Source organism: Pelmatolapia mariae, linkage group LG9 (assembly GCF_036321145.2).
Source record: "Pelmatolapia mariae isolate MD_Pm_ZW linkage group LG9, Pm_UMD_F_2, whole genome shotgun sequence".
Lineage (NCBI taxonomy): Eukaryota > Metazoa > Chordata > Actinopteri > Cichliformes > Cichlidae > Pelmatolapia > Pelmatolapia mariae.
This window is the reverse complement of record NC_086235.1, coordinates 25,788,499-25,815,812: the sequence shown is the minus strand read 5'-3', so window position 1 is coordinate 25,815,812 and position 27,314 is coordinate 25,788,499. Positions and strand designations below refer to the sequence as shown.

Below are 27,314 nucleotides of genomic sequence, written 5' to 3'. Positions count from 1 at the left end.
GATGATAAAAGTAAAACTATAACAAACGTGGTTCTGAAGTCAGGATGCTTTTGAAACAACGCATGATATTCTAAATTTATGAGTGCAGTTTATGAAATGTACTAGCTTTCTACAAACCCAGATCTGAAAAACTTGAGATGCTGTAAGATGTAAGTTGAAAACAGATTTTATTCATAGCAGAGATGTTGTATTTCATTGTAAGAAATAATAATAATAATATTCCTGAATGTGATCGTGAATACGAGCAGTGGAAATGAGCTTTCTCCGAACCATGGTTGGCCTCTCCCTTAGAGATCGGTTTGGGAGTTTGGCGATGCAGGAGCGGCAGAGATTAGAGCCGCTGCTCTATTTCATATTTTTGTATAATTTGAGGATCTTATGATACAATCTGAAGGAGGTTCACATCTGCAGGTTTACCTTTGTTTTCCAAGTAATACAAAAACAACAGTACAGACAGCATGACCACAGTCTGCATGCCCTCTGACACACAGAGGGATTGAAAGCCCAGAGAACCTGCTTACCTGCCATGATCACAGAGTACATTTAGAACATTGTATAAAACAGAAAACTCAACAACATTTGCTTTAAAGATTACATGGAGACACAATAAGATACTTTAGAGACTTTCATTCAGTAAAGTCAGCTTGACACAGAGAAGTGTCAAGCTGAAACTTAATATAAACAATTAACATAGACTATTGGACCCATGAAGTGAATCACTGATATCTGAAAAATTATGTGTTGATACAGCTCCTGAATTCTCATTAAAGATGAAAGACTGAACAGTTTGTTTCTGGGAAAACAACACAAACTGAAAAACTGAGTTCGGTGGATAATAATACACCAAAATGGATTTTCATACTTAACTCTGAAGGGATGATATGAGCTCAGAGTAAATGAATGACAACTTAAGTTGCACTTGTAAATCACTGATATTCCCCCACCTCAGCCTGAGCACCTCGGGGCATTCAAATATTTGTAATTGTTTTGGCAAAGTTCCACAAGGGGGCAGTAGTTATCAGTGGAAAAGTTGTTTAGGGGCCAGACTTCAACGGACAGTCGGGTCTGCAGAGAGGATCTTCCCTCCATCCAGGACCTGTACAAGTCCAGGATAAAGAAACAGGTGGAAAACATCACTGCAGACGCCTCACATCCCAGAAATAACTGTTCAAACTGCAGCCTTCAGGCAGGCGCTACAGACCACTGTTTACAAAAACCACAGAGACAGTTTCCTCCCCCAGGCTGTCACTCTGATGAACACTGTGAAATGACCCACTCTTGCATATGCAACACATATGCAACACATATGCATATTACACCACTCAGTTTGTCACCAGTACTTTGTATAGTTTCTTAAGACTTTGTGTAACTTGTTCCTTGTTTGTGTGCACAAACTTGGCCAAATAAAGATGAGTCAGATTCTGAATTTAATACTAGGTAAACAGATGAAACTGTAACAGAGTGGAAACTGACGGGATTGTCCAAGCATCATGCTGCAGCAGTCTTACATAAGTGTAGGGTTAGATCAGTGTTCATGGATAAAATGCTTGACCTTAAAGTGAAGCAGGGCCTATTTAAAATGATCAGTCCAGTTGAGGAACGGCATGAACTTCTCCACAAAGGAAATGTCTCCATTCCTGCAACACCATCTCTACTCTCAAAGCAAAACTGTTGAACATCATTGCAGTGAATTTAGTGATATTTTCAGGTGGAGTTTGTCCTCCTGCAGAAACTTTAGTTGATGTGTTGTGATGTGACTCTGCTCATCTGACAGCTTTCTGTCTCTGGATTGTTGGAGCGTTTTGATCTGAAGCAGCTGAAGGAAAAGATAGAAAAAAAAAATAAGAAAGAATGAATTTTTTTTTTTTACAACAGATGAGTTCATTTGTGGTTTCACATGAGTGTATCACAGAAACATTTGTCTCACCACAAAAAACCATCAGTGTGCTCACGAGCATTATGATTCCCACAGTCTTCTAGTATAAACACCAACCAGGTTTCCACCTTTAATACAACAAGATTTGAGAGTGATTAAGACAGTATGTGACAGAATGAACATTTAACAGTAAATAAGACAATTTAAGGGGTAATAACTGTTTTTCCCTTCTAACAAATGAACAACCACACCGTGTAGTATGAAATAAAATCTTTGAACTTCATAAAACAAATTCAGTTTCAGATAAAACACACTTCTGTTTCTACTTTCTTCTGAGATATATCACAAAAAAAGGAATAATCAAAAAAATAAATAAATAATAATAAAAGAAAAAAAATAAAAATAACAGAAAATGCTGCAGCACGGTGGCACATCAGTTACTAGAAGGTCCTAAGTTCAATTCCACTATCAGGTGAGGCCCTTTCTGTGTGGCGTTTGCATGTTCTCCCTGTGTTTGCGTTGAGTATAGAGAAGGATAAGTGGAGACATGAAACGAAAAGAAAAGAAATCTGCTGAGTAACGTTACCTTCATTCACATGAATCTCTGCTGATGTCTGATTACCCAGATCATTAGTGGCCACACAGTAATAAACTCCTCCATCTGTTACATTGAAGCTGTAAATCTCTCCTTCAGATACTTTCACAGCTCCATCTCTGCTCTTCTTGAACCAGGTGAAGCTGCTGACTGGAGGTTTGGCTCTGCTGGAGCAGGTCAGCTTCACCCAGCTGCCTGCTGACACCAAACCTGATGGACTGATGGATGCTGAGGTGTCTTTAGGAGCACCTGGAGAAATAAAAGAGAGAAAGTGATATCCCATATACCATGGTCTCCTATAGGATTCAGTTCAACAACAAACTCTGATTGTCTTACATGAAACACTGAGAGTCTCTTCTGTCTCTGCTGTCTTGGTGTCTTTTCCTTGGTTCACAGGATATCTGGCAGAGCAGCTGATCTTCTTTCCATCATGTGTGTCTGACAGAGTGATGGTCTGCTGGATTTTAGTTGTAAAGCTTCCATCTGTGTTTTTCTCTATTTTGTTGTGAGAGTCTTGTTGGAGATTCCAGGTGAGTTGAGGAGGGGAGTGTGGACAGGGAGTGAGAGCTGAGCAGGTTATAGTGACAGACTCCTTCTCCTTCAGATCACCTGGGATTGTAATATTGAGCCTCCAAGGAGAATCTGTGGTTTCACATTAAACACAGTTTTTATACAAATAAATGAAGTCAATATTTGGATTGTATTTGATGTTCACCAAGAGACTCATTTCATGAGCTCAAGAACACTTTTGAAAACCATTAGTACGACTAGATGCACAAATGGAAGTTAAAACTCTACAATGAAAGTAAATATATAAAAACAAACATTGATGCTTCCTCTGTGTGAACTTATTTAACATGAAGTGAGACAGAGATTATTAAAAAGATTATTAAAAGATTAAAACTGATTTTAATCTGACAGATAAAAAGTATAAATGCTTTTGAAAATAGTGAAAAACTGCATCCATCTGACTTTTTATGTTTGGTAAAAGAGTCCATGTGCTAAACTGGCCTGTCTGCAGTACAGACCTGTCACACACTAAAAATGTAATTTGCACATTATCAAACAGTGATCTGTTAGTCGTGTTAAAACATAAACGAGAGCCTGACCAACAAAAAACAATCAAAGTTTTTAGTTTTAATCTTTTCTATAGTATTTTTGACCTGAACAGAAATGAACTGAAATTGTAAATGATTTGAAAAACGCTTCATTTTGTTTTTATTTACATTTTACACCACGACTTTTCTGGAAGGCTTCCATACAGTTAAGAAATAAACTGTAAGTCGGGACAATCACTGTGACTGTAGTGTTACTTTTAGCTTCAAGAGATATTGTAGACAAAGATTAGAGATCAACTGTCTGAATGTGAATTATTGTCATTTTAATATAAACGTAAATAAAAATAACTCACCTCTGACTGTTATTTGAAGAGGATCACAACGAGCTGTTGACTTGAATGTTTCACTCTCTGCTCTGAAGAAGTATGTGTCTGTGTATGTGGTGGTTAAATTAGAAAACAGAGTGGTGCAGTCTCTCTGACTCAGGTTCCCAGTAATACTCATTGGATAGATGCTAACTGCTCCACTACTGTTGAAGATCACATTGTTTGGATTTTTGCCAAATCTATCATCATTTTTAATCCACACTCCAAAGGTTTTTCTTGTGCTGATAAATTTCTGTCCTTCTTTGGTTTTGAAGCTACATGGGATTAACAAACAAGATCCACTCAGTGCTTCCAGCTTCTTTGGTGCAGTTATGAAGAGTGCTGCTTCATCAGGACAATCAGCCAAAGCAGCTGTAAACACAGTGTCATTATTAGTAAATTGTTGACTCTATCTTCACTGACCTTTCAGCTTTTCTTTGTCAATAAAGTTCAGATTGTAAAATGACTCCATGTCTGTGAATGACTGAACAAACAGCTCACCTGGAACAAAGAGGACAATCAGCAACATGCCGACTGTCACCATGTTCACACACAGGAACTTGTTGAAACCCTGAATTACAAACACACATCAGATATTTAATCACTTGAACTATGGATTTTGAAGAGATTATTCTTTAAACAAATATATAATCCAGACTTCCTCTGTGCAATACGAGCTGTTATTGTTTCTTAAGGAACCATTATTAACAAAATCTGACACATGAAATATAAAAACAGTAACAATACTACAGAGTTTGTTTTTGTGAGTAAAACTAAATCACCAGGAAAGAAAATGACATAAATGTATCTGTCAGTGCACTAAAAGAAGAATCACAAAATAAAAGCTTCAGTTTCATTAAATAAAAGCATCAAATGTTTCCTTACAAAACAAGTTTCAGTTTATTCTCACAGTTTGAAATGAAGCAAAATTACAATAATTGCTGTAAACTAGTGATCATCATATCAGAGAGAAGCAAGCACTGAGATATCCACTGACTAACGTCTACATACTAAACTTATTTGTGTCCTTCCTGCTTCTAACCTGCTAAAAGAGGAAGTGAATTAGTACTCTTTCTTAAACCTGTAACACCAAGTGTGTCATATTTGAGATGAGATTTTGTGAGTTTTGAGACTTCATCATCAGAGTGATTTTTTTTCTGTAATTAAGTTGCCCAAAACAACAATGTAGCAAATATGATACAAATTAAAACTCATATTTGCAAAATAATATAGATTTATTTTTAATTACCTCCATTAAAAAAATGAATTTTTGGCAGTTGTTTCATGTTTCAGGCTTTACAGGTTTAAAAGTGTAAACTCACATGTACACTCAGAGATTTCTTTTTTTACCTTCACTCCTTCAAAGCCTGTAAGTTTAACTTTAGTGAATATATTTTCAAACTCCCAATATGAAAGTCACTTTATATCAGCAGTTATCTGTTACAGGTTATTAGGATTGCCATAAAAAATAATCAGAAACTAATCAATACTAAAAATTTAATTAATAAAACAAAGCAAGGCTGTGTCACGTGTCTCTGCCTCCCTGCACTTCCTCTTTACAGCTGTCCCATTCATTGAACCGCTGGATTCAAGAAAGCAGGAAAAGTAACACGAGCACGCCCTCTGCTGGCTACAGCAAATCTCAAAGGTTTGTTCAGCATCGATAAAGCTCCATGTTAATAAAAGGGGCAGCAGGTGGTGCTGTGTGGTGGCGCCATCCACTCATAGCAACAAGGTTCTGGGTTTGAATCCAGACTGGAGCATTTCTGTGTGTGAGTTCTCACACTCTCTGGGCTTTGTTAGGTTGGTGATTCTTAAGCGAGTGTAAATGGTTTTCTGTGTTAGTCCTGTTACAGACTGGTGACCTGTCCATGGTGTACCCTGTGTCTCACCCTTTGACAGCTGGCCTAGGTGAGTGGGGAAAAAAGGATGAGGGGCCATTAATGCAAGGTTACCTTTTCATTGGGGGTCAACTCTTTCTGTTACTAGATATTTATTTATCAAAACACACTCAAAAAATCACTTCTTCACACGGTGTAACTATGTACAGCTATCACTGCTACTACATCACTGCTAGTAAGAATCACCATCATGTTTCTGCATTTATAGACATACTAGTGACCCTGAATCGTCTCTTATGTGGCAGGATGAATATTAAATGTTCTGGTTGATCCCACTTTTAGTCAGGCGCATTAGGGGACACTAGTATAAATAGTAGTGGCCATCTGAGCATCCCCGAATCGCCTATCTGTTGTCATCTCTTTTCGGTCACCTGACTTCCCCCAGTGTTGCATGTAGGAGTTGCGTACATGTCAGTGCTGCTTCAGCCTGAATTGGCAGTACTCGTGTTGATTGTTGTTCGTGTTACAGAGATCACCCGCGGATTATCTTCCTGAAGCCTCCATCGTGGCTGGTATGTGTTGATTCAGTGCAATGCGTACATTATTTTACTCGGTGGTAAACCAATGTTGGTTATAGGTTGTAGCTGCAGAAGCCTCCTATGAGCCACTCTGTTAATAAATTGAGTGACGCCGTTTAATTGGTACGTAACTCAGCTTTGTTACGATCTCTGCCTTTTATTGTTTTTGGTTTTTTTTTATAGTAAACACTAATTATTATGCATTGCATGAAGTGTGGGCCTTAGTGGGCAGCCAGTAGCTACAGCAGGGTCGCTACGGCTTTTCTAAGCTATGCTAACAGAAGTGCTGCTGCTTTGCCTTTCCCCGTCTTTTTCCGTTTGCGGGGGTTCTTTTTCTCTACTGCTGCCAGCCTCTTAGGAGTGGACGTCGGCATGGACAGTGGGTACATACATGCCGGTGTTCCAGATTAACTGGCGTCGCAGATTAACTCGCGTTGGTCGAACAGATGTGTGGTAGACTTGCTTTTGAGGAGCTGCTACCGACAAAACAGCAAATAAATGCCAAATGTGTCATCTGTGACATTTGTGAGGTTACCTCAAACACACTCCGGCAGTCTTGTTGCTCCTGAACAACTAAATGTTCAAAAATGTCACGAGTTTACCTGGTGATATTCTCATGCGCGAGGCGATCGCGAAAACAATTAACGCCACGCCGATGCTGTTCACAGGACTGCAAGAGTAAACGATCGGGAGAATCTTGTTGTCGTTATCGTTCCCCTCGTACATTTTATTACTCCGATTTTAGCGTTTTCGCTTCACAACTAAAGCGTACAGTTTACTTTGTGTGCACTCGAATGGACTCGAGTCAACCAGCGCCACCTCTGGCCAAGTGCCATAGCCTACAGCCAGATTAACTTGTGACACACACACACATCTGCACCACGTTTGAAATCGTTTCATGCACAATACATTTGTAACTTCAAATGTTGTCTGTTTGTGTGTCTTGCAAATAAACATCTGAACTAAATGAAATGGTATTATGTATTTATTATTGGCCTACATCAGTAAGAAATGCCAAATTATATACACAAAGTCATAGGAATCACCACTCCTGTTGATCATCATGATTTTAGTATTTTTGCCCATAAGAAAAACGTCTTGAACAAATATATGACACATTAATATTTCACTAGTGTTGTAACATCACATGTCGTTAGGATAGTCTGCCTGTGTCTCTTCACTGCAATTGAACAGTTTCAGCCAATATAGGTAATAGTGATGGGATTTCCGGCTCTTTTTAGAGAACCGGATCTCTAAAAAGAGCCGGCTCTTTCGGCTCCGAGCCGGCTCTTCAGGTTGTTTTGTTGCTTTAATTAATTTATTATTAACAATAATATAAAATTATGCACAAAAGGAATTACTAATGTTAAAGTGTTTTATTTATATATGTTTATATATAAATATATACGGTCGCCCCTAGAGACAAAGCACGTACAAATTCCAAAACACATTTCTAGCGTTAACTGAACTTCCAAAACAGAGCTACCTAGATCACTTAAATTACACAATTGAAAGCATATGTGTACGGTTTGTGTATTTATACGCAAGCACTCATATATATTCATATAATTAAAAAAAAATGTTCATTTACCTGTTACTACCACACACCAAATCCGGTCGTTGGTACTTGCTGGCTTGTGTAGCCACTAGGTAACAAAAGCTCAACACTGCGCCTAGCATCCTGGAGCATTTAAATTTTCAGGTTTTTCCTTTTAAACAAATTGAAAGTGAAACAACACAAAACACTGCAAACCAAAACACAATTAAATACAAATTAAAATATGAAAACAAAAAGAAGATGCATATTCTCTGTCATATGGGCCTGCATGAATAAACTTTCTGAATCCTTTATCATCCGCAACTGAAAATAGTTGTGGATGATTACTATACCTTTTTAATGTGACGTTGCTGTCCCTGGCTCTCTTTCTCTGTCTCTCCCTCCTGCTCTGTTCCTGTGCTACTACCAGTGTAACTACGGCCCCTCCCCCCTCTGCCCAGCAAAGCTCAAGGCTCGCGTGCGGAGTGAAGCGGAAAAAAAGTGCGAGAGAGAGGGTGAGAGAAAGGAAAAAAAACAACAACCCACGGCTCGCGATAAGGAGCCGGCTCGTGCCGTTCACGTGAAAGATCCGGCTCAAAGAGCCATTTCGTTCGCGACCGACCCATCACTAATAGGTAAGTCACCAACATGGCTGGAGAGAGTTGGTTGTTATATACAGTCTTTATAAGTGTGGTTAATCTAATAAACATTTGTAAGGAGATGGCAGTTACTGTGAATTTACAGCAGTTACACAGTGACTAGTAATAAACAGTCTCCAAAGCTTGCATATGATCTTCAATTTGGAGCCCATCTACTGACTATCACATCGCAGCTGGAGCATTCTCCAATGGAGGTCAGTCCACTGCTGCCACCTGTGGCCAAGTACCATAGCCCTAGCCCTAGATTAACTTGTGACACACATCTGCACCTGCTTCCATGATCACATTGAGGCTGAGTGGCTGCACTTACACCTGGTGCATTCAAATCTACCCACAAACATGTTGAAAGATGCAATGCCAGCAATGTGGACTGTCAACACTAAAAACAATCATTAAGCAAAGACAACAGGGATCAATTGTTTCTGTTTATTATCCAGCCAGATTAACTTGTGACAGACATCTGCAGCTGGCTCTATCGCCACATTTGAATTTGTTTCATGCACAATACATTTGTGATCTTCAGTGTTGTCTGTTCTTTCCCATAAACCAGGGGTAGGGAATGTTAGTCCTCGAGAGCCGGTGTCCTGCAGGTTTTAGATGTGTCCTTGATCCAACACAGCTGATTTAAATGGCTAAATTACCTCCTCAACTTTTCTTGAAGTTCTCCAGAGGCCTGGTAATGAACTAATCATTTGATTCAGGTGTGGTGACCCAGGGTGAGATCTAAAACCTGCAGGACACCGGCTCTCGAGGACTAACGTTCCCTACCCCTGCCATAAACCATGCAACTATATGAAACGCAACCGTGTATTTATTTACATCTCATCATATACATGAAGTTTTAGACATCACAACTCCTTTTGTTTATGTTATTTCACAACAAAGAAATATGTATTTCACACTTGTATTACATAGAAATATTTCATTAGTGTGCTCACAACACATTGTGTCAGAATAGTCTGCCTCTTTCTTTTCTGTGATTCTGTATATTGCAATTGTGTAACTGGAGTCACTTGGGACAATCATGTGGTGTTTGCTAGGAACACTGGGAGCCAATATAGGTAATTGATCAGCACAGCTGGAGAGAATTGGTAGTTATATGCAGTCTATATAAGCTTAGTGAGTACAACCAACATTTGTGGGTTTTGTGAGGTGATAGCAGTTAGTGAATTTACAGCAGTTAGATAGTGATTAGAAGGCAACTATAGCCAGTGTGATTGAGAAGAACTTGTGAGAGAGTGGACTTCTGAAAGTGAGTGACTGAGGTGTGCCAGTTGGTTTGTGTGGTGTGTCTTTGAGTCTGTGTGTTTGTGGTACAGTGGAGTAGGTAGATAAGTGGACAGGTGTAGGTAGGTGAGGGAAATGGATCCCAAAATTGTGAGTGAGCTTCTGGAGTTCAAACTACAATCAAGAGAAGAGCTGAAACCTTCAGGATAAATGGTGAGTACAATGGATAATGTCATGTAAACTATCAGAGTGTAGTATTGTGCTTTCATGTGATCATTTGTTTTGTCTTTTGTGGGGTTTTTTTTTCCTTGTCTTGCCTTACATGCTTAATGTAGATGGAGACCTGTATTATATATGCAGGCGGAAGAAGAACAAAACTGAGCACCTGGTGAAAGTGGTCTGCTCTGCCAAAGAGGCAAGTGAAATTTTTGAGGAATTTCATTCCAGCCACTTTGGTGGACACTGTGGATAGGAGAAGACCCACAGTGCTATCATGGCACGCTACTACTGGCCTGGCATGGAGGTGGACATTCAAAAATGGATGAGCACATTTTGTCAAACTGAGTGGGACTGGGACAAATTTCTGCAGTCCACCATGTTCGGACTGAGGACAAAAAAGCAGCTGACGACAAAATACAACCCATATTTCCTCATGTTCGGCAGAGAGGCAAGGTATCCATCAGAGATCCCAAAGAAGTACAAGGTAAAATGCTGTAATTTACAACAAAGAGAATTTTTAATCCAAATCAGTTACTCATTCCATTTTGGCAGATTACAGAAGAAATGCTCTCTAAAATCATTTCAAATGAAGAAGTGTGTGAGGGCCTAAAATCCCAGGAGGTGGTGTACGCTGAAGTAACCAAAAATGTTAAAAGCAGTTAAGACAAAATCTGCAGGAGAAAGGCAAAAAAAGGAGAGGAGGATGGCTTTCAGGTGGGAGACCTGGTTTTGCGCAAAAATGTGAGGCAAGAACAGAGAAAAGGTGGCAAACTGGATGCTGATATGCTGGGACCCTTGAAGATTGTGAAGCTGGACGGCAAAAGTGCTGACTTGGTGTCAGAGAAGGGAAAGAGGACTTTGAAGGTCAACATCGACCAACTGACACACTACTTCCAGCCTGAGGAGAGGGTCCCAGCAAAACTGAAGAAATTGTCTGCTTCCTGCAAGGGGCCATCAGCACCACCAGTGTCACCACCTTCCTGTGCGGGGCCATCACTGGTGCAGTCTTGCTGTGACCCAGAAATTGGCGAGTAAGCAGACAATGAACAAATGATATGTCTGACAAGTGCCTGACAATGTCTTCACAGTAATAACAAAAATCTGGGCTGGAGCAAAGGGAAAGGTGCTGTGTTTATTTTTGGAAAACATTGCTGACTTGGCCCCTGGGAAAAAGTTGCAAAGTGAGGTCTTTAAACGTTTTCCAAATAAGTGGTCACCTTATTAGAAGGAAATGGCAATGTAATGTTTGTGCTTGTAGATCATAAATGCCTATTTGACACTGGTGGGGCAAAAACATGCTGCATTAATTATGGACTCCTATTTCATTACATCTGTTTGGCAGGGGTCCACAAAAGGTTTCAGAAAGGTGAGTTTGCTTTGAAACTTAAACTTTCTCATTTAAGACTATTCATAATTTAACTTCAAGATCTTCACTTTGTAGCTGGATCTGCTAAATTATGATGTGGCAGCTGGGGCAGTCTGTGACAACAGACACTGGGCACTCATTGTAAGAAATCGCACAACCATGAGAATTTTAAATTCAATTACTAGGTTTAACATGATTCTCATTTATTTTTGAAGATAATGTATCTAAAAGATGTGGGTTGTCTTTGTTGACCCATTTGGGGCAACACAAGCACAAATGGATAAGTGCAGGGATGTAACAAGGTAAGCAGAAAGGGTTAATGTTAACCAGTAGTCATTTCTCTAACTTGTGAATTAGATAAGGCTGCTGCACTAAGTAAAATTCAGTACTTGTTGTTGTTCAGAGCTCTGGTTAGAAGAAAATGTCCAGCCATTGGCAAATGGACATGCTCAACTGTTGCCCATCCAAAACAGCAGGACATTACATCCTGTGGCGTCTTTTGTATGCAAGGTAAGTAAAATGCTCATGGTGTATTGTACCTGAATGAACTGATTCTAATGAGTAGAAAATGGTCAACTTGCAGAACAAATTCTTTCAGGGACCAATATACTCTACCCTGTTGATGAGGAGGGGGTTGCCAGGCTCAGACTGGACATAGGCTTTCTCTGTTCCAAAACTCGGGTATACCCAAGAAATGGCATTTGGTCTCAATTTAAAATATTTCTGTGTATAACCTCATTGTGGCATATATATTTTTAGATGACATTTCCGAGCTATGTCGTGCCTGTGGTGAGAGAAGCTCTGGTGCAGAAACCAATGAGTGGGTAAGAACCAAATCAATACCTCAGACAGAAGCACTTTGAATGGGTTACTTCAACATGACTGGGTGGCATGTCAGTGTGATGCACCAACAGAAATTATAGTTCAGGTAACCTGCATGCCTTTGCACTTTAAAGACAATGGAGCACCAAAAGGATGCATGAGAAAATCAAGTGATACACGGATCAGACTGTTGCACAGAAATATGCAGTATCTGCACATTTGTTTTAACATGTTTAGTTGCTTCACTCAACAGCCTGACTTCAGATGAATGACTCTGACAATCTTTTTTTTTTTTTTTTTTTTTTTTTCGCAGATTGAATGCACCTTCTGCAGAAAGTGGTACCACACAGTGTGTGTGTGGACTTCCCCTGTGCAGGAGACTACAAATGTTGTGCAGGCTAAATAAACAGAAAAAAATGTATCCCTGTTGTTAATGATTGTTTTTAGTGTTGACAATCCGCATTGCATCTTTCAACATGTTTGTGGGTAGATTTGAATGCACCAGGTGTAAGTGCAGCCACTCAGCCTCTACTCAATGTGATCATGGAAGCAGGTGCAGATGTGTGTCACAAGTTAATCTAGTAGTAGGTAGGCTATGGTACTTGGCCACAGGTGGCAGCAGTGGACTGACCTCCATTGGAGACTGCTCCAGCTGCTATGTGATAGTTTAAAAAAAAAAAAAAAAAAAAAAAAGACCCAGCTTGTGTCACTCAAGAATCCAAGTTTGATGACCCTAGCCTTGACCTTTTGACCTTACTGGAAGTACTCTGGAAGTGACTAAGCGATTCCAGATGTATGACAAATTGCATCTGGCGGGGTGTAGCGGTGGCAAGGCAATGTGAAGGGGACCTAATGGGGGGGGGAACAACCACACGAGCCTTCAATTGTTTTTCAAACACCAGAACTCCTTTCAGGTGAACATCATTAGGCCATAATCATGTGTGCACTCAATGACTAAGGCCTTCAGGAAGTTGACTTCAAGGGAGAGAGAGAGAGAGGTTAATGGACTTCAAAACAAAAGCATAACAAAATCAAAACTTCCTATCAGACACTGAGTGCGTACATCACTTAGTGAGGGAGATGCTCCCCAGCACCCTCACATTTCTTCTTCTCCCCCCCCCCCCCCCCCCCCATACCAGGCTCGCCAACACATTTGCGAGACAAAGTCAGCCACCTTGTTCTGCCTTCCCGGTCGATATTGGATGATAAACCGGTATGGTTGTAGAGACAGGAACCAGCGTGTAATCCGGCTGTTTGTGTCCTTCATCCGCTCCAACCACTGCAACGCCTTATGATCTGTCTCCAAGACGATCTCCCTCCTGAGCAGGTAATACTTCAGAGTGTCATAGCCCACTTCACGGCCAAACACTCCAACTCTACTGCTGAATACCGGGTCTCCCTTGGAAACAGTTTTCTGCTAATAGAGGCCACTGGTCTCTGGTTCTCTCCCACGCCCTGCAACAGGACAGCTCCAATTCCTTGATTAGAAGCATCAGTTTGTACCGTAAAAGGCAAGTCAAAGTTGGGACTTTGAAGCACAGGTTCACAACACAGGGCCTCCTTCAAATCTTTCAAGGCCTTCTCTTGCTCCTCTCCCCACACCAGTTTAGATTTTACCGTACTGGTGAGATCTGACAAGGGTGCCGCCCTCTCTGAAAAGTTTGGAATGAAGCGTCGTTACCAGCTCAATAGTCCAAGGAAAGACTTTACCTGTTTGCGGGTGTGAGGTCTCTCCCTCATCCAGATGGCCTCCACTTTATCCTTGACTGGCTTGATTTCACCATCCCAATGTTGTATGATGATTGAGAATGCATCAAGACATCCTTCATTCTAGTTTGTATTTTATCTGTTTGAATTTTTGGATAGACCTTTTCTTTAAAAATACTGTGACGTTCCCGTTCTGCTATTTTTATGTTTTGTTTGGGGGTGCTCATTTCAACAGTAAATTCGACTCAAATGGCAATTATATTTGTGTGCATTGGGAAACAATGGCCAAACAATACAGAAAACTACAGTACAAATAAAACAGCACTGAACATTTGCACAGCACTGCACAGAACAGTGCAACATGTATGATGACAGAATCCACAAAGGTAATGCAGAAACAGATCTAGGCCTACTATGTGCAGTAGTAAACAGCAAAATGCTATTAAAGCAGTGATAGAAACAGACTTCCCAACATCTTAAAAAAAAGATCGGAATCTGTTCCAGAGAGACAGAAATACCAAGCTTTTTTTCCCTAAGCATTTTTTGTATTGGTAGTCTTATTCTATGGCCAGTGTTGAGCAAATGTTCTGCTTTTTCAGTTCCTATAACTGTCCCCCAGCTCTTCAACCATCACACATAACACAAATGTTCTTTTTGTGTCCAAAAAAGAGTTATTGTCAGAGTCTGAGGTATTCTGGGATATCTAGTGTCAGAGAAAACATGCAAGACAAGACTGTTAGGGACAGGAAATGAAAGAGACGACGGACACATTTCAGTCTCTTCTCATTCTGACAAAATATATAAACATTTTTGAACTATTTGGGTTTGGAGACAATTACCCCCCCCCCCCCCCCCCCGAATCACAAAACACAAAATTTAATTCACTCCTTGAGAATGAAAAAAAAAAATTCAGGTAAAAAAGTCTTGCTGAACCTCAAATTTGTACAAGTAGCTCTTGTCTACTCTTGTCTAAGCAGTGACTTGGCATACACACCATTTGGGAATAAGGCTCTGTGTGAGTGATGGGTGTAGTCTTTCTGTCACTGACTGCTGAAGATTTTATTCAGTGTGATATATTAGTCAAGGCATGTGATCACAAAACAACTAATAGGTCTCAGCAGTCTGTGTTAACTTGTAGAAGGTGGTTGTTGTAAAGGCTCACCTTTCTTCTTCTTCTTCTCCTACATTTCAATGGCGGTTGACAAACAACTTTTAGGTGCATTTATCGCCACCCTCTGGATTGGAGTGTGGGTTGGAGCGGTTTTTCAATCTACAGCAGGGGTCCCCAATCCCAGTCCACGAGGGCCGGTGTCCCTGCAGGTTTTAGATGTGTCCTTGATCCATCACAGCTGATTTAAATGGATAAATTACCTTCTCAACATGTCTTGAAGTTCTCCAGAGGCCTGGTAATGAACTAATCATGTGATTCAGGCATGTCGACCCAGGGTGAGATCTAAAACCTGCAGGGACACTGGCCCTCGCGGACTGGGATTGGGGACCCCTGATCTACAGTCTCGGATACACACTTGTCGATCTTAAAAAGCCAAACACTGCCCTATAAATTACATCCTCTGCATTCCTTTGAAATATGTCCCTTACCCTTAGGTGAACTCCATTTTCCTGCAATTCAGACTTCAATATTTCCCAGATGCACCTTGTTTCTTTTCCCCACCTTTGATTGGGTGTGGTGCTTGCCTTTAATTGCACTCACCTGTCACTCGTTATATAAGGACTGCACTCACCTACAGCTCACTCTTTCTTCACTCCCACATGGGGCGGCAGCTGAGGTGAGTTTCTGCTTGAGTTTCCTGAGTTCATGTATTATTTCGAGTTGCTTAAATCACACTTTATTTCCTTTCAGAGATGGCAGTCCATGTGTGTCTTTCTTTTTGCTCATTATTCAATAAAATGAAAAAACCTGCAAGTGATTACTGACTGTTCATTCTCATCCTGACCGGATGAGCCCATGATGGTAACAATCTCCAACCTCCTCTGAACCTTCCTTCAAAACAGTGGTAGTGGCAGTTGGCCTGGTTCCACCTGTAGCTCCCGTTCCCAAATGCTGATTGGTCATCCAATGACCTGCCTCTCACTAAGTACTAACTTTTACTGCTGTCACTCAGCCAGGTTAATTATCCAATCACATTCCACCCCAGCAGTCCTGCAAACAAAACAATATAATCTAAAAACAACTGAATGCAATCCAAGCACCTAAACGGCTAAAAACAAGAAGCACTCTGAGAGCACAAACTTCCAACAAGGCAGCTCACCCTCATTATATTTTTATTTTTATCAAAGTTTGTGTCACTTGTTGCATGAATACATGTTGATCAATACTGTTTTAAAATGTAGTAATTAGGATCAATAAGTAACCTTTGATTGTGTTATGGCCCGCGGTGAATAGTCCAAACACACAGGGTTAATTCTGCTTGGCACTGCTAAAGTATGCACACGAGACCCTTTCTCAGCATTCAACGACAGCACGCTGCACTTTAATGGCTTTTCACCACCCCTTTGTATGGACAGAGACCGCAAACGCACCGGGAAGCAACATGACGGCAGCGTGTGTCTGTATGTAAACAACAGCTGGTGCTCTACAGTCACTGAGAGGGAGAAGCTGTGCACTACAGACATCGAGCTTCTGGCTGTTTCCCTGTGCCCCTACTACCTCCCCAGAGAATTCCCACAGCTTTTCATGATCTTGGTTTACATCCACCCCAGAGCTGATGCAGCTAAAGCCACAGAGTACTTCACCAACACTCTGTACAAACTGGAACAATTATCACCAGACTCTCCCAAGTTCATCCTCAGTGATTTCAACCACTGTTCCCCTGACAAGTCGCTTAAAGTATGTTACATGCAGCACATGTCAGGGGAAGACTCTGGATAAATGCTATGGCTCTGTACCAGATGCATTTAAAGCCCTACCCCTCCCCCCTCTCGGCTCAGCAGACCACCGCACCATCCTGCTGGCCCCTGTTTACACCCCAGTCATCAAGAGGATTAAAAAGGTCACCAGAAACATCAAACAGTGGACAGCGGAAAGTATCCTCACCCTACAAGGATGTTTTGAAGCCACTGACTGGGACAGCCTTCTTTCTCCCTCTGATGACATCGACGAACAAGTCAACGCGGTGACATCATACATCTCCTTCCTTGTTGACAACATTATCCCCTCAAAAACAGTCTGCATCTACCCTAACAACAAACCCTGGATCACCAAGGAGCACAAGGAAATCCTTAATAAAAAAAAAAAAAAGATCATTTTCTTCACCGGCTCTGCACTGGATAAAAAGGAGGTCAACAGGCAGGTCAAGAGGGCCATAAAAACTGCTAAACTGGAATATAAAAACAGTTGAAATAAAAAAATTCACCACAGGGGACCTGCTCTCAGCCTGGCAGGGCCTCAAAACCATGGCCTCTGTGAATACTGTGGTCACCACCCCCAGAACCATCCAGGTGGAGGGCAGCAACCCCTCCTCCCTCCCTGACGACCTCAATGCTTTCTACACCAGGTTTGAGACAGACAACATGGCCCAGCTTGAGGAGTCCAGATCCTCACTCAAACCTGGCAGCTCTGCACTCACCTTCAGGACTGAGGACATGGTAAGAGTTCTCAGGAAGACCAGGGAGAGGAGCTGACCCGGCCCTGACAACATCAGCAGTCGAGTTCTGAGGCACTGTGCAGGGCAACTAGGAAGTGTGTTCCAGACTCTATTTCAATAACTCAATTGACAGTCACACCGTCCCCCAGCTGTGGAAACACTCCAGTCATCCCCACTGGCGTGCACAGATAGAGACGAGGTGGTGCTGAAGCACTTGCCCTTTTGCCCTCAGTCCAAAAAAGTGCCCTTTTGAAAGACATGATTTTTTTTTTTTTTTAAAGCTGCGCGATTTAAAAAGGTGTGAAAATTATGGCTTGATTTGTGCCCCTTCTTCAAAGACACCCGAACCCTGTCGCTTTTTCACTGTCACCGTGTCACGTGAACACGCTTGCAGTTCATTTGTTGTGAGGCGTGTAGCAGCGGCATGACATAGGACTACTTGGAGTAGGCATAGTAGGCTAACTATAGCGACTGGGAGCCACGGCGGACAACACGGCAGCTCTTTCCCTTCCCAACCAGTCAGGTAACCCATGAATCGAGTGAAATTATTCTGTTTGCCCTCTAAGACCAACCTGCAATTGTTTTGTTGTGAAGTAGCCTGTCAGAAACTGCACATGACAAACTTTGCCAGCTTGCCCCCTCCATCCATCCATATGGATAAACAAAAAAACGACACATTTAAAATGTAACCTAAACCATTTAGGCAACCCCACTCTCCATCAATTCCGACCTTTTTGCATACACTATTGAAAATATCACGTTATGCTATAGGCTACATGCCGTTAGGCAGAGGGCTCTTTTGAGCCCATTTTTCGTTACAAATTTTAGGATGATCTCACGGAAATCTGTGAATAAATACAAAGTTTTCAAACTGAAGTCAGTGACGGGAAGACATCACACTTTTTAGAGATGGAACTGCAGAAAAACCTAAAACCTTGACATGATTATGAATAATAGAATTATGGACGTTTCTCCGTTTTTGTGGATTAGCCTTTCCATAACTAACGTCAACTACTGTCCTACTTTGGTAAGATTGAAATTAATGTCTTTGACTGTCTTTAGTAGGTGTCTCCTGTGAGAAAGTTAGAACACCGTCCAACTGTCTAAAGATGCAGTCTTTAGCCTAACTGGTTGTTACTGACTCAGCGATGCTCGCAGACATTTACGCACTGTGTTGTGACCTGATTGTGACAGAACAGTGACGTTGTTATTGGTAGTTTGAAGGGTACGGTGTTGGGGGTGGTGCATGTTAAAAGTTTTGAGAAGCACTGGTTAGACATGTTAATTTTTTTTGGTGTAACATATTGGCAACATTAACACATTAATTTGCTAAAGGAAAAATAGGCAGTTCCCAATTGCCTGTGAAAACGACCATTCTGCCCTGTTCTTGTAATGACCACAGTCAGTCTTATTCGTTCTCATACATTTTGGTCTATTTATTTACTAATTTCAGCAAGCATAATGCCTAGGAAAGAGAGGCTGAGAAAGGAGAAAGAAAGGGATCTACAACAGGCAGCCCAGGGAAGCAGTTCTCTGCTCTCCTGGATGAAAGCAAAGGAAAATGAAGATGAAAGGTCAGAGTCAAGGGCAGAGTCAGGTTCTATTTTAATGTTTTAATGTAACCTGCTCCTTGCAGTTAATTCTATTGAAAAATCTTAAAAGCTGTTCACACTTAGTTTTTAATGAACTTAATCAGCAGGCATTGAGCTAACTATTATTTTGTACCTACGAAAGTTATTTCTATGTTACAAGACTTGCAGTATGGGTTATTATTAAAACTATCTGTTTAAGCTTATTATTATGATAAATAATAATACTATTATTATTATTATTGTTCCATTGTAGTCAGTCACAGCAGGGAAGCAGCTCTATGCCATCTACCAGCATAGCAGAAGAGGGAGATATAGAAACAGATGAAGCCGCGACCAATGCAGCAACAGGTTCAGTTAGGCCTACAGACACTGATGTAGTGCTCTCTGAAGACCACAATGAGGAAGAACAGATCGATCACATAATGTCAAAGTTAGCAGCTTTACAATACCCAACAGATCCAACACACATCCATACATTTAAAATAAAGCGCAATGACAGATACGTTTCAATGTGCTGCAATGTGGGCCCATGTCAGCCTGATATACCTTACCCAAAAACTGAGGGGAGATCATTCCAGAAACAGTGGTTTTCTGCTAATGTGTGGCTGGAATACTCACCCACTGCTAATTCAATGCATTGTTTTAGTTGTCGGCTTTTCCTCTCGGATGAAAAATATAAAAGCAGAACAGCCTGGACAACTGATGGCATCAGAAAGTGGAGTACTGCTCTTGAAAAAATCAAACAACACTCCAGCGCAGAGATGCACATGACAAGCATGGTTAGATGGATCAATTTCCAGAAAAAGGCCCTTCAGTCTGCATTTGATGTTTCAGACGTAAAAGGGGTGGAAGTTAGAGAGCGAGAGAGGCAGACAAACAAAGAAATCCTGACAAGATTAATTGACCTAACAGTGTATCTTGCACGTCAGGGACAAGCATTCCGAGGTCATGATGAGAGTGAGTCCAGTGATAACCGTGGCAATTTTCGTGAATTAGTCAATGTATTTTCCCGCTACGATAGTGTGCTGAAAATGCATTTGGAAAAAATTGCCACAGTTAAAGCCACCAAGACAAGGCCCCAGGTGTCACTGCTTTCCAACAGAAGTCAAAATGACATCATTGCAGCACTAGGAACTTACATCAGGAAGGAGATACAACGTGAAATAAAAGAGGCTGAAATGTATTCCATTCTACTTGATGAAACCTCTGATGTTTCACACAAAGAGCAAGTGTCATTTGTTGTGCGATATTTTCATCATATGCAAATAAAGGAGAGATTCATCGAAGTGTGCAATGTTGATACAACTACAGGCCAGGAGCTGGAGAATACAGTGTTCTTGCTTCTGCAAAAGAATGGCCTAGAGATGAAGAACATGTATGGTCAAGGCTATGATGGAGCAGCCAACATGAGTGGCATGTATAAAGGTCTCCAAGCTAGAATCCGTGCACACAATGAGAAGGCCCTCTATGTGCACTGCAAAGCCCATTGCCTCAATTTGGTACTAGTGGAGGCATCAAAGTCCAGCAAGCATTTTGTGACATTTTTCAACTTGGTGGAGAAATTGTATGCCTTTTGCTCAGGCTCCCCAAAGCGTCATGCTGCCTTGGTCAAATTTCAGGAGTCTCTCTTTCCTGGACAACGTGTTATGGAGCTCCAGCAGCTGTCAGATACTCGATGGGCTTGCAGGGAAAAAGCACTGAAGGCACTTCAGAGAAATTTGAAAGCCATTTTGATGCTCCTTGATGACATCAGTGACAGTGACCCACCTAACCTGGCCCAAGGTGATGCTCAGATGTACAGAAATGCCATTAATTTTATGTTCATTCTCTGCATGGAAATCACCACACCAGTATTCGAAGTCACTGCTTTGGCATCAGATTCTCTGCAGGAAGAAGGGTTGGACCATTCCACTGCCTACAAGGTAATTGATGGTGTGCTTCACACATTGCAATCCATGAGGTCTGAGGAGAAATTTGGAGAGATATTTAGATGTGCATCAGAGAAGGCAGAGAGTTTCAACATTCCAGTACCTACCGTGGTGCCTGGTCAGGAGAGAAAGCGGAAAGTTCCAGTGCGTTTCCAACACAGCACCACAGTGTCTCAAGTAGGTGCTCAGTTTGAGTCAGTGGAGGCATATTTCAGGAGTGGTGTATATTTCACCTTTCTGGACATCATGACTGGGGAACTGAACAGGAGGTTCAAAGGGGACAATACTGGAAGCCCAACGGCCAGAATCATTCAGTCCTTCCAGCCCTTAACTGTGCATGCTAACTGGGTAGGCCCACCAAACCCAGAAGCCATTGAAGCTGTACACATCCTCTGTTCTATGGAGAAGATGAGGACCAGCTCAAAACAGAATTAAAGGTCTTCCACTCCAGCTTTAGTTCAAAAGACCTCAGAGAAATATTTCTGATACTGAGGGAAAACAATGGCCAGCTGATCTTTCCTGCCTTAGTCAAAATGATTCAGATCTACGCAACACTACCAGTGACAACTGCGACAGTTGAAAGATCCTTTTCAAAGCTAAAAATAATCAAAAATAAACTAAGAAGTTTGTGTGGAGAAGAAAGGTTGTCTGATCTCCTCTTGTTGGCCATTGAGAAAGATGTGGAGATCAATTACAACGAGGTCATCAACATCTACAAAGACATGGCACCAAGAAGGATGCTTCTTTAGAGCAGTACACTCCATTTAATGGACACTTGAGAATATGTATGTATATAGTTTAGAGTTGGATACAGATTTTATCTTTTTGTGGTGTGATTTTTGATTTTTAGAGAATGTTTTGAAATAAAAGTCAAATTGCATTTAACCTGTGCGATTTTTTTATTATAAAAAGAAAAGGTTTTCCACATATGCAAAAAGTGCCCTTTTTTCCCCCTGGAGCACTTGCCCCCCAAAATGTCTGTGCACGCCACTGGTCATCCCCATCCCCAAAGGAAGGCTACCATTTTATTCATGTCTTTTTCTCTTTGTAAGGTGACATTGTGTTTTAGAAAGGCGCCCTCAAATAAAATGTATTATTATTAATATTACTATTATTATAAATTTATCCGGGCTAGTGTAGACGTAGCCTGGGATTTCTGGTTCTTGTCTCAGCTGCCAGAAGATGAGAAAAACCCTTACTTAGCATAGATAGCAGTTTACTTTTAGGGTCAGAAAGTTATGAATCATTAGTGGAAGATGAAAAGAAAGAACAAAGAATGAAAGGTACCCAACGGCAGGAGGAGGGGTCACTGATCCTATATGGAGGGTTGATATGCCCCGGACTTCTTTTTTCCTGCCTCTCACTTTGTGTGTCTTTGCTGTTTGTGCTTTAAAGCTCTTCTCCCCGGGCTTGCTTCGCTTTGCTTTGCTCGCTTTCCATGTATTATTTTGCTGTAAAATGTACCGTCCTGCTTTTCATGTGACACTGCTTAATTAACCCTGTTCCCAGAATTCTACTCTTTTCCAGAGGATCTTTATGAGTGATTTGATTTTAATTGGCTCTGAAGGTTATCCTATTGGCTTCAAATTTGCGACCCAACAGTGCGAAATGCAAGCTTTTATTATTTGTCCTATTGAAACACATTTTAACACACTTTGCATAATTTTCAGTGCAATTATTATTTTTTTATGTGGAATCATTATTATCCATTTGGCAATGCGCTCCTTAAAGATTTAGCACATTTTGAGGTTAAGTTGATATCAAGGCAGAAGCAAAATGTAATATTGAGGTCAGAGGTAAAATGTGACGTGACATTTTAAATCCTTATAACTCACTTTTTACATGTTAACAACACACACCACAGCTGTAAGAATCACAGATTTTTGCTTAAAAAAGCTTATTGTTCATTTTCAACCAATAAAGTTGGCCTTGAAGACCTTGGTGGATCTAAACCAAGTTTTAATCAACATGACCTCATTCTATACCTCTTCAAAGTTTTATCAGAATTCATTCAAAACTTTTCAAGAAGTCATGTTTACAGAGAAAACACATGAATGCATGCAAACAGTACCAAAAACACAACCTCCTATAGATATAATATTATAGTAGAATAAGGGACGAGCCAATTAATCTACAGACATATAGGTTAAGCATGTCTGTCAACATGCATTAGAAAAATACAAACTTAAAGCTAGTAAATGTATTATCTCAGTCGCTGCTTTCACATCTTTTCAATACAGCATGATTCTGAGTCATTTTTAAGAGGATGCTCTAAAGTTATTCTGCCCTGCTTAAAGTCTTGTTTCTGCAATATGTAATCTCTCCCATTATTCTCAGCAAATATTTTTGGGGTTGGGGGGTTATATTTTTGTTTTTTCCTCAACAGCCACTTTCTCTCAGACCCAGTTGTCAATGAGCCCTTAGGATCCCTCTGACACCAAGCTTGTTGTTGACATCTGAAATAAACTGAGGTTCACAAAAACAGGTTGTGTTTATGTGTTTTATTTACATTTGCAAAGAGTTCAAAACAGTAAAGAAAGCATGACCGCAGTCTGCATGCTTTAAAAAAAAAAAAAAACCCAAACAACTTAAGCTGGGAATGTATACAGAGAGAAGGTATCTACCTGCCATGGTCAGTTTTACTGCGGCTGTAAATCTAACTACACCTATCAGCACCATCTGAGGACTGCAGTCACACCACATTTTGTTCCACTGATTTAATGCAACCCTACAGATGCAAGACTGAACAGTTAACTTCTGGGAACACAGCACTGGTTTGAGGAATGACATTTTTCTAATACTGTTAGGTTTATCTAGGCACAAACCCCGGAACACGAGACCAACTAACTGCACAACAAAACAAGGCAAGACAGAGCTCTTTGTCTTTGTGGCTCGCGAGGGAAGTCAGTCAAAGTTGGGGAAAAGATTCCTTCACCTGAACTCAGCCAACTTCAACTGATTCCTTCGCTACAGCCCTTTTTATTGTCAGCAAGCAATCATTCATGAATATGCAATTACAAATACATGTGACATTCATACACAACATCAGTGTCTGTATTTTGTGTGTGTGTATGTGTTTCCAGCCAGACTATACATAGACATACGACCGTTCAATGAACTTAAACTGTATGCAGACAAGCAGAAGTAAGCGTCTTGCTAAACTATAAGAACAGGAACCTGCAATAGGTCATGTCTCAAATACATATTTAAAGGTGTGAACTCTCAAACTTTTAAGAAAACAGAACAGTCTGGTTTCAAAAGCTATAATGGAATTATAAAGTCGAGGTTGCTTCCTCTCATCTCATGGTACACAAGTGCACACAGAATCTTATCAGACCTAATAAGGATATGATTTTTATCAGCATACAAATTAATATATATTTTTAAGCATAAATGACAGTATAAAAACATCTCACTCTTACAAATACCATCTCTGTATTCAGAGTATGATGGTCATGTGCAACTGTTGAACATCAAAATAAAAGGAAATATACAAAAATATAAAGTTTCCACTAATTCTTAAACACTGCAGTGAATTAAATGATACTTTAAGGTGGAGTTTGTCCTGCAGAAACTTTACTTGATGTGTTGTGATGTGACTCTGCTCATGTGAGAGCTCTCTGTCTCTGGATTGTTGGAGCATCTTTATCTGAACCAGCTGAAGGAAACAAAACAATCAAATGAGAAAAAAGAATCATTTTCGTGTAACTACAGCCCAGTGTCGTTTCAAATGAGTGTGTCATAGGAACATTTGTCTCACCACTCAAAGATCCCCAGTGTGCTCACAAGCATTATGATTCCCACAGTCTTCAATATAGTGTAGACACCAACCAGATCTTCAGCTGGAATGCACTCTAAGGTTTTAGAGCAATGAAAAATATATGAAGTAAAAGAATAAATGTTTAACAGAAAATGAGAGACATTAAGATGAATCAAAGGCAAGAAAACCAAACTTTTGAAACAACACCATAAAAAGCTTTTGAAGGAACATATTTTTGTTTTTAAAATTTTCAAGGCTGAAAAACCAATCTTTGAAAGATGAAGCACAATCTTTAAATTTCATAAAACAAAATTCTGGCTCAAAGATGAGAAGAAAAATAGAAATAAGTAAGACATCAATGGCTATACCTCCAACAGTCACTTTAAGCTCCGCTGATGTCTGATTACCCAGATCATTAGTGGCCACACAGTAATAAACTCCTCCATCTGTTACATTGAAGCTGTAAATCTCTCCTTCAGATACTTTCACAGCTCCATCTCTGCTCTTCTTGAACCAGGTGAAGCTGCTGACTGGAGGTTTGGCTCTGCTGGAGCAGGTCAGCTTCACCCAGCTGCCTGCTGACACCAAACCTGATGGACTGATGGATGCTGAGGTGTCTTTAGGAGCATCTGGAGGAAAAGATTATATCCCATAAATCATGATATGTTTGCAGGATGAAAAAACAAACTCTGATTGTCTTACATGAAACACTGAGAGTCTCTTCTGTCTCTGCTGTCTTGGTGTCTTTTCCTTGGTTCACAGGATATCTGGCAGAACAGTTGATCTTCTTTCCATCATCTGTGTCTGACAGAGTGATGTTCTGCTGGATTTTAGTTGTAAAGCTTCCATCTGTGTTTTCCTCTGTTTTGTTGTGAGAGTCTTGTTGGAGATTCCAGGTGAGTTGAGGAGGGGAGTGTGGACAGGGAGTGAGAGCTGAGCAGGTTATAGTGACAGACTCCTTCTCCTTCAGATCACCTGGGATTGTAATATTGAGCCTCCAAGGAGAATCTGTGGTTTCACATACATATTCATTATAAAATCACACTGCACTTTGTACCACTCATTCAAATCTTCAAACTTGTTCTAAATTCATACTTCGATTTATAAATGTAATCAAGTCCTTAAAATAAAGACAGAGCAGAATTTATAATAAGAAGCAATCTTCTCAGTTTCATGCTGGGACAATCATTAAGACTGTAATACAAGATTTCCTCAACAGATATTGATTATAATCAAACAATCGATCAAAGAATGGATTGTAAGTATTAAATGTTACTTCATTAAAAGGTAAAATAAATTAATGAAAAAGTAAAAAAAACAATGAACCCACTATTATTACCTCTGACTGTTATTTTAGGAGGATCACAACGAGCTGTCGCCTTGAATGGTTCACTCTCTACTCTGAAGAAGTATGTGTCTGTGTATGTGGTGGTTAAATTAGAAAACAGAGTGGTGCAGTCTCTCTGACTCAGGTTCCCAGTAATACTCATTGGATAGATGCTAACTGCTCCACTACTGTTGAAGATCACATTGTTTGGATAAATGGGAAATCTAGAATCATTTTTAATCCACACTCCAAAGATTTTTCTTGTGCTGATAAATTTCTGTTCTTCTTTGGGTCTGAAGCTACATGGGATTTGCAAACAAGATCCACTCAGTGCTTCCAGCTTCTTTGGTGCAGTTATGAAGAGTGCGGCATCATCAGGACATCCAGCCAAAGCAGCTGTAAATATAACAGAAAGATTATCTCATTCACATAATAATACTAAACAACTTAACTACATCATATAGTTTTTCTTTTATTCCCGAAAAAAAATTCTCATCTCTGATCAAAGTATTTGCTACACTTTAGTTAGTGAGGTAATATTTTTGTATTTGCATATTTTCTTGTAAAATTAAACATTTAGTTGATAATCCAGTGATAACAGGAACATTTCAGCCACCATCTGCTGTTTGGAAGTATGATGAAAATCCTCAAAATCAGAGTTTCGAAAACTGTCTATTGTTATACTTGAAAGTGCCTCTGTTGTTTTTTTTTGTTCCTCTGTTGTTAACATTTTGTACATGTTCACTTTGTCACTAAATGAAGTTCAAAATAAAATAACTCTAATAATGACTGTAAAATACTGAAATACTCACCTGAAACAAACAGTACAATCAGTAAGATGCTGACTGTCTCCATGTTCACAGACTACTCTACTGCCTGGATTAAAAAAGGAAATAATTTCACGTATGGAGCTGTAACACTGTACTTAATATTTTTAAAGCAGTTTCAAAGAAAATTTCCTTGTCCATGTAAACATGTCTTTTACTTTTCTTGTAGTGCTTTGCTTTAAAATATGTTGAAATATAAATAAAAAATGTAACACAAAGCTGTTTATGTAAAACTAGGACATCAGTAAATAAAATTACTTTACACGTACCTGTCAGTGCAGTAAAAGAAAGATAAAAATTTACTGAATAAAAGCAATTAAATGTTTCCTTACCAAAAAAGCCCAAGTGTAGCCTTATTATTTTACAGTTTTAGAAGAATTACAGTGAACAGTGTCACCGAGCCGATGTTAGAAAGAAGGAAGTAC

The 27,314-nt window shown here is 40.2% G+C and overlaps 1 protein-coding gene across 1 annotated transcript; it reads right to left on the bottom strand.

Annotated features, from left to right (window-relative positions):
- Nucleotides 1–1,763: 1,763 nt before the first annotated feature.
- LOC134634160 (B-cell receptor CD22-like) lies at nt 1,764–26,917 on the bottom strand. Its single transcript, XM_063483221.1, has 7 exons — nt 26,875–26,917; nt 26,075–26,458; nt 25,438–25,743; nt 25,104–25,364; nt 2,808–3,113; nt 2,463–2,720; nt 1,764–1,816 (listed from the first exon to the last, which is right to left on the bottom strand). Exons 1-7 carry the CDS (start codon nt 26,915–26,917, stop codon nt 1,764–1,766), a joined length of 1,611 nt encoding a protein of 536 aa, XP_063339291.1.
- Nucleotides 26,918–27,314: the final 397 nt, after the last annotated feature.

Excerpts from the sequence above, each read along its gene's own strand:
- LOC134634160 (XM_063483221.1), bottom strand. The coding sequence starts at position 26,917 with ATGGAGACAGTCAGCATCTTACTGATTGTACTGTTTGTTTCAG. Across the intron at positions 26,459-26,874 it reads GATTGTACTGTTTGTTTCAG|CTGCTTTGGCTGGATGTCCT; the intron begins GTGAGTATTTCA and ends TTATATTTACAG. Across the intron at positions 1,817-2,462 it reads AGAGATTCATGTGAATGAAG|CTGCTTCAGATCAAAACGCT; the intron begins GTAACGTTACTC and ends CTTTTCCTTCAG.